The 8,176-nt window shown below is 40.2% G+C and overlaps 1 protein-coding gene across 3 annotated transcripts in view; it reads left to right on the top strand.

The window, feature by feature from the left end:
• The first annotated feature begins 697 nt into the window (after positions 1-697).
• The window catches only part of EEF1E1 (eukaryotic translation elongation factor 1 epsilon 1), a 32,886-nt gene continuing 25,407 nt past the window's right edge, over positions 698-8,176 (top strand). For all 3 annotated transcript variants that reach the window (XM_032341065.1, XM_032341063.1, XM_032341064.1), the window contains exons 1-2: positions 698-830; positions 6,238-6,438. In XM_032341065.1, the coding sequence (XP_032196956.1) occupies positions 744-830; positions 6,238-6,438 (288 nt within the window). In that variant the 5' untranslated portion in view covers positions 698-743. The remainder of the gene's footprint in view (positions 831-6,237; positions 6,439-8,176) is intronic.

Here is an 8,176-nt window from a genome sequence, read left to right as displayed (position 1 = left end):
TCAAGGGGAAGATGTTATGTGCATTTCTCATGCACTTGATAAAAGCTACATAAATTACATCAATACTTTATCTTTGTAGTACTGCAAATAAGATCATTAAAACTATTGATGGCTGATTTTCCTGGGCCACAGGAATTGCTTGGTGATATCTAATATACCCAGTGCTCTGTAAATAATCTTTAAATTTTAATGCTCTGCTACTATTGAGCTGTATATTGAAAGAAGAAAAAATTTGTTTTTCCAATACAATTAAAATCCCCATGAATAACACCCTGTTAGAAATTCCTAATAGACCATGAACTCTTTGCTATTTAATTTGATTGTCCAAATTCAGAGATTCCCAAGCCAAGCTACGGTAAATGTCGATTCCAATTATGCATAAAAAGTCTCTTAGCATGCCAAATTAGCTAACCAGTTAACTCTGCCAACCAGGACAACAGCCTGCTGTCTAGAAATGAGCAGACTCCGTCTACTGCAACACCAAAGCCCGTTATGCCAAAACGTCCTCAAGAGCTCCAAGAACTCACAGAACTCTTTGCCACCACCTCTCCACTTGTCTTACACCCATCTTTCCGCCCCGCCCCTTATCTTGGCCCCGCCTCCTCGCTTGGGCACGTTTTCCACGCCCCCCCTGCGTTAAGCCAATAGCTGGTGCCGTTTGTGGGAGCGGGCCTTCCCTCCCAGCCAATGCAGGAAATCCTTGCTGTCCTGGTCCCGCCCCTGCCAGGAGGTCCTACCGGAAGATGGCGGCGGCCGCGGAGTTGACGCTGCTGGAGAAATCCCTGGGGCTGAGTAAAGGGAACAAATACAGCGCTCAGGGCGAGCGCCAGGTGAGAAGCGGGGCGGCGTGGAGGGGAAGAGGTGGGATAAGAGCGGGCCCTTTGAACCCAGGTAAGATGGGCAGGCCGGCAGAGGCGGAGGAAGCGGCTCTCCTCCCCACGTGTCTGCGCCGCGGGGCGGGCTGGCTGGCGTCTCGGTCTCCTGCGGCCCTGGCTCCTGAGGGTTTCAGGGGTATCTGCCTTGTTCCGCGTTGCCTGAACTTTTCCTCCTGGGAAATTGTCGTCTGTTTTAGGAAAGCAAGGAGGGCCCTCAGAGAGCCCTTAGGCCGATGTGAGGACCCCGTATTTGGGTTCAGTGACAGCACGTACTGTAACATTAGTTTTCACTCAGTGTCCAGCGGCTACTCCGGAGAGCTAACGGGGTGTCAGGTAGCACTGTGCTGGGACTGGGGAATGCAGCAGTGATTGAGAAGACGGACACACTCCTTCCTCCCAGGAACCTTGGCTTTAACCTGGGTTGACAAAGATTGCTGCTATTTTAATTACGGTAAGTGAAAAATGCTACATTGAAGCCGAGATGGCTGAGAGAGCACATACTTGGTCTTGGTCCAATGTGGGAGATTCAAGCTTCCTTGAATCTCAGGTTCTGTGTGACACGTGCAGAGAATGAAGGGGAAGGTTAATAGAGTATGAAGCTGGTAAGATATAAGGACTCAGATTTCTCAGGACAGTGAAGAACATTTGTGTTTCGTTCATAAACGTTGTTTAACGTGGTGGGAAAGCATTAGAAAATGAGAATGATTGTAAGGAGACTACTTTGGATAGGTAACATTTTTGCCCCCTCCTTGAGATTTTTTCCATGTGATGTTTATTTTTTGTTCTTAGTTTTTCTGTTCTTCATTTGGTTTATTTTATTTTTTTTTTAAGATTTTATGTATTTATTTGACACAGAGAGAGAGAGGTCACAATTTGGCAGAGAGGCAGGCAGAGAGAGAGGGGGTAGCAGGCTCCCTGCCGAGCAGAGAGCCTGATGGGGAGCTTGATCCCAGGACCCTGAGATCATAACCTGAGCAGAAGGCAGAGGCTTAACCCACTGAGCCACCCAGGGGCCCCTCGTTTGGTTTATGTTAAAAGCAGTCCTAGTGTAGTTTTTACACATAAGTTCAACTGAATCCTAGGAAGGTCCTGGGGCTCACCTAAGATGAACCCACTGATTGGAGGCCAGGCCACCTGCTTTTGCTTTTTCCTCTGGCCTTATGCTGATTCCTTCCTTTCACCCACTGCTCCTTAGTTTGGTTTCTGTTTTTTAGAGAACATTGCCAAGACATGAGTCTTGCCTTCAGGAAGCTTACCTAGGATGAGAAATAGTCATTGGCAATTAACTTAAGGCAAGACAAAACATCTACCTGTTACACCCAAGCTTCGTGTCCAAGAGACCACCAAGGAGCCAACACCAATGCAAGTACACGAGGGTTTATTTGACAAGCTTACGCTTGGGCCCAAGTATACCCGACACAGCGGAGTAGGGACTTGGACCCTGAACCAGATTACAGTCAAGAGTTTTTAAAGACAGTAGGGGTGGACTTGGCAGTAGGTGATTGGGCCACGATCGCCATCCCTATGTTCTTGTGTTTTATTATACTGTTAAACTATCCTATTTCTGACATTTATTACAACGTCAAGCTATCCTCCTGACTTGACTTATTACCTCGTTAAGCTATCCTGTTCCTAATTGGTTTTTGGTATGGTGTGTTGTTTTCAAAACCTTTGATCAGTCTTCCTGGAGCCAGGGGTCATTTATCAGTCACAGAGCCCTAAGATGGCTGCCAGGGCCAAGATGGCTGTACTTATGTCAAGGCTAAACTTGAGGTGGGTACAGCCTTGTTTTTCTTGGCCTCCACATACTAAACAGAGGAGACGTTGCTGAGGAATGTGGAGGAGAAAGTTAATTTTGACTGTGAGAGTGAATTCATAGTAAACTTCACAGAAAAGCTGGTGTTTAAAGCGTGTGAGACCAAAATTATGAAAGATTGGGAAGTTTGGGACAAGGAGTAGACCAATATGAAAAATACTACAATGCGAAATAAGCCCAAAATTATAGTTTGAGGGTAGTTGTAAGGGCTTTGTGGAGTTCAGAGTGTGGTTTCTTATTTTAATTGAAACTTTTTTGGTGAGGGGGGATCTTAGCAGAAGGCAGCTATTAAAAGTTTCTATTTCTATTTATATGTTTGGTGAAACGGATGGGAATAAATAAAAATATTCGGTCTGTTTTTGGTGGGGAAGAGACAACTGACAGCAGTAAGCCAGCAATGGTGTGAAAATGTTGGGGTTTGGGAGCAAATTGTCTAGAAAGAATTCTTGAACCATCTTTAGTGCAAAGGGGGTGGTTTTATTTAAGCACAGGGACAGCACCCATAGGCAAAAAGAGCTGCACAGGAGTTGTGAGGAGTGACTGATTATATACTTTCAAGTTGGGAGAGGTCTAAGGATAGCATTAATCTCTAAGGAATCTGGAAGCAAGGTTTCTAGGATCTTGCAGTGCTAGCTGTTGTTAGGAAAAGATCTTTTATTACTGTCTAGTAAAACCTGAGTCATGAGACCTTTCAGACATATATCAGTGGGCCATATGCTTGGAGGTTGAGAACTAACATATATCCTGGGGGGTAGAGATAAAGGAAGTTTTGAAAGGGATTTTTTTTTTTTTTAAGATTTTATTTATTTATTTGACAGAGAGAGATCACAAGTAGGCAGAGAGGCAGGCAGAGAGAGAGAGAGGAGGAAGCAGGCTCCCTGCCGAGCAGAGAGCCTGACGCGGGACTCGATCCCAGGACCCTGAGATCATGACCTGAGCCGAAGGCAGCGGCTTAACCCACTGAGCCACCCAGGCGCCCCTTGAAAGGGATTTTTATTTGTTAAAGAAGACTTACAGGATCCTGGAGGTCAGGCTACTCTTAAGCTAAGGTTGCCTTTTGCCTTTAGCAAAGTATTAACATCGATGGAGGCAGTTGAGTTCCTAGAGGAATGTCACTCTGCCTGTCTCGAGGACTTGTCATTGGGCGGTAAGTTCTAAGGAAATTTAATTTTTTTCTTTAGCCTTTGTTCTCCACATCAAGTAATAAAGCATTCTTTGCAACATTACCAGTTATACAGTAGTCACCCATCTGTGTATCTCCTCCCCCATCCATGGTTTCGATATCTGTGGTTTTGGTTACCCGTGGTAGCCATGTCCAGAAAAAAATGATTCTCCTTCTGACGTAGTATCAGAAGGTCAGGAGTAGCCTAGCACTGTGTCAAAATGCCTACGTGATTCACCTCGCTTCATCTGATTATATAGGCATTTTGAAATCTTGCATCATCACAAGAAGAGTGAGCACAGTAGAATAGGATATTTGGAGAGAGACCAACCTCATTCACATAACTTTTATTAGAGTATATTGATATAATTGTTCTACTTTATTATCAGTTATTGCTGTTAATCTCATACTACGGTGCCTAATTTATTACTTCAACTTTATCATAGGTATTTATTTATAGAAAAAATATAGTATATGTAGAGTTTAGTATGGTACATCAGCATATTATAATATTACTTACTAGCCGTCGACGATGATTACTTAGAAGACTATGGCATCCTAAAATGAATGTAGAAAAAGTACATATCCCATAATTGCAACTACATAAGATTTGTGTACTTTAGGCTGTAGGAAGGAAAGAGAAGGGACTTTCAAGTCAATCTTACCTTATCCAGACCCTGATTCTGCTGTGACAAAGCAGGTGACCTTGGTTCTTTGTCTGTAAGATGATAATGAAATTACTCACCAACTTAGAAGATGTGATGAGGAGGTTAATTGGGAAGGTTTTTTTTGTTTGTTTGTTTGTTTGTTTGTTTGTTTTTAAGATTTTATTTATTTATTTGACAGAGATCACAAGTAGGCAGAGAGGCCGGCAGAGAGAGGTGGCTCCCACTGAGCCACCCAGGGAAGTTTTTGAGTCAGCAATGTAGGATGGTGGATCACTTATTTTTACAAATAATTCTCTTTAGAATTAAATGTCATTTCTCCTACACGCTCATTGATTGCAAGTTCTTTCTGTTTGTTTTTCTTTTTTTTTTTAAAGTATAGCATACCTTCAGAAAAGCAAATAAATTTCAGTGAGTTACCACAAAGTGAACACAGGTAGGTAACCACACAAGGAACCAACCAACAAGAAATAGAATAGAACCAGCATCCCCAGAGGGTTTTTTTGTTTTCTTGTTTTCTTTCAGTGCATTCTTTAAAAGGATATTATTCGTGATCTTAGAGGTGGAGGCTTCATTTGAATGTGAAGGCAAAAGTGAAAATTCTAGGAGCTAAGTAGTAAATGGAAAGTAGGTGAGAAGTGGAAAATCAGAGAGTGGCTTTCATTACTTCCTTGGACTTGTAGGAGGTAACCTTTGAATCTGTATCTGTAAAAGGTTAATATCTTTGTATACTTTGCAGAGTCCTGTTGACCTATAGGTGAGCATGAAAGGGCCCTGCAAAGTGTAAATCACTTTACAAATACAAGGTACTATTTAGTGACTGCAGAAATCAGCCAGTCTTCCCAAGAAAATACGCTTTTTTGGTTTGTTGGGTTGTTTAGATTGTATATTGTATATTGTTACTTGGTCAGTCTCCCCATCAGATGATACCTTCCATTTTTTTAAAAATTTCTCATTGTTCTTTAAATTTCTTGGTTGTGCATCAAGAACATTTAAATTAATTGTCAATTTCTTATAATCTAAGTCTTTGTATTGCTGTTCTAATAAGGGAAACAAAAACTGGACTATTTTTCAGATGATTACCTGAAGCCCAGACTATTATCAGTGGCCCCAATTATATTTTGCAATGTTTTTTAGATATAAAATATTGGCCAACAGTGACTTCACTCTAAATGATTCGAAAATTGGTAGATACGCAATTCATGGCAACCAAGTCATTGCCACAGTCCATACCTGTGTTAACAAGATATAATTATATTAGATTGCTTATCACTAAAACCAGCCCAGATCTCATTTGGTTCTAACTATATTGACATTAAGTCAGCATTACTGTAATCATATCCTTTTGTTATTATAGAAGTCAGGTTTATTTAAGTATGTTCATCTTGCTAAAAGAGGATATTGGTACTCTTGATCAGAATTAATACAATAGTATTGGGATTTCTATTTTTTCCTCTTGTATATGCATGGTTATGAATTAATGTAGAAACATTGATTTTTGCAATGTTACTACTGGTTTCACTTGAAGCATCTGTTATCAAGTTGTAAATAACATCTTAACTACAATTTTCCTGATTTTCATTTGAATATCTTAGTATCTTAGAGTAGAATCCTAGGGCATTTGAAAAACCAGTGAGGGATTTAGCAAGTCCTTAGAACTTGAGGTCCTGTTGAGATCTGTATTTTAAATTTATCAAAAGAATTTTTTTTCTTTTTAAGATTCCAGTTCTTCAGACAAACAATGGTCCAAGTCTAACAGGACTCACTACTATAGCAGCTCATCTTGTCAAGCAGGCCAACAAAGAATATTTGCTGGGGAGCACTGCAGAAGAAAAAGCAATCGTTCAGCAGTGGTTGGAATACAGGGTAACTCGGGTAGATGGACACTCCAATAAAGATGATATTCGCACTCTTTTGAAGGTATTGTGACTTCTCTTTAGAGGTTAAAACACATGAACTGTTTGTAGCAGGAAGCTCTCTCCCCTGGGATTCACTAGCCGAAGCCATTGGCCTTCTTGTTTCCTTCTACCTCAGGGTAATTTGTACCTGTTGTTCCCTGTGCTGGAAACAGACTCTGCCTGCCCTCCCCCTTCAGATCTCAGCTCAGATGTTCCTTCCCCAGAAATGTTTTTGACCACCTCTCTCTAACGTATGCGGATCCTTGTTCTATATGCTTTTTCTTTCTAACAGTCATCACAGTCAACCATTATTTGTATGATTCTTTTTTTAATGTCTTAATACTTAGTTTCTCCACTCAACAGTGAAGTACTTTCTCGAAGGCAAGAAGTAAATCAGAATCATTGGAGCTACTGAAAAATCCTGTTAGATTGATCTGAAAAAACCCACATTTTTTTCCTTCAGACTTATGCTTTAAGATTTGTATTTTCTTTCCAAAGAAGCAAAATCAGAACAAAAGAATCTATTGATATAAGGTATAAGCTGAATATGGCTCCAGAGTCACCAGCAGTGAGAAACATTCTAAATGATATTTTTTATTAATTATTTACATAAAAATAAAGCAGATCAAAAAAAATTTTTTTAATAGAAGCTTAAAATTTGAAGGAACCTTAGAGATATCCAGGTAACCACATATCACTGCAGGAATCCCTTCTGTTTTGTAATTTTGTTCCCATTATAATATAAACTGGTAATATAAGTTGTGAAAGAAGGTCTCATAGCACTGAAAGCTTTTCATTGATCACTCTGGGGGAAATGGTTTAAGCTATATTTTTGAAAGATATCATCAAGAGAACTGATAAAAAATGAATTTCCGACCTTGTTCCTTTATAGGTCTATCCTGACCAACTACACATGCTTAATTACTATCCATACTGACCCCTCCCACTGTCCTCTGCCATGCTCAGCAGCCTTTCCAGAGCAAAGCAAGCATGTCTTCCCTTTAAGTGAATGTGGGATTTCAGGCAAATAAAATATAACTATCTCTTAAAATTTTCCAGAAACAAGGATAGTAATGAAGTACTTCATTCTGAAAGATGTGAACAGGATTTCTCCAAATTAGGTTTATAAGTTTAAAGTTGTATTCAGAGATTGGGTATTAAGAACATGGAAGTACTTCCACCAAAATGTTGTATCTGGGATATGTAAATATTATTTGAAATTTCAGTGAAGAGAATCTGACTAGAGATATTGCCACTTTTGAAGTGTGTAAGGAACAGGTTATTTGGTTGTCATCCTTGCTCTGCCAGTTTCCTTACTTGTACCTGTGCTGATAGGCCTGATGCAGTTCTAAAGGCAGTGGTACAGTGACCCAGTAGACACAGTCTTTGCCTCTAAGGGCTTAGACCAGTGGGGGAGACAAATGTATGTATAATGGACTGCAGTGTGATTTTTGGCCATATGAGCATAGATGAGAAAACGTTGTTTTCTGTTTTTCTTTTGCTTTTTGCTGTTTTTATCTTAAAGGCGGTATATACTTATTAATAGAAATTTTTTTAAATATAAGGAAAAAAACTCTCAAGCATTAGTAGTCCCACCAAGAGAAAAGTGCTAATAACACTTAAACTTGGTCGTCAGATATTTATTGAAATCCCTTCATGTTCTTTCCATGCTTTTCTTTTCCATTTAGATATGTGTGTGTGTGTGTGTGTGTTTTAAAAGTGAGCAGCTATTGGCTGCTGTAACTTGCATTTTTTTGTTC

The sequence above is a fragment of the Mustela erminea genome, chromosome 4 (assembly GCF_009829155.1).
Source record: "Mustela erminea isolate mMusErm1 chromosome 4, mMusErm1.Pri, whole genome shotgun sequence".
NCBI classification, from domain to species: Eukaryota; Metazoa; Chordata; class Mammalia; order Carnivora; family Mustelidae; genus Mustela; species Mustela erminea.
The sequence above is the reverse complement of the archived record's forward strand: the minus strand, read 5'-3'. Positions and strand labels throughout refer to the sequence as shown.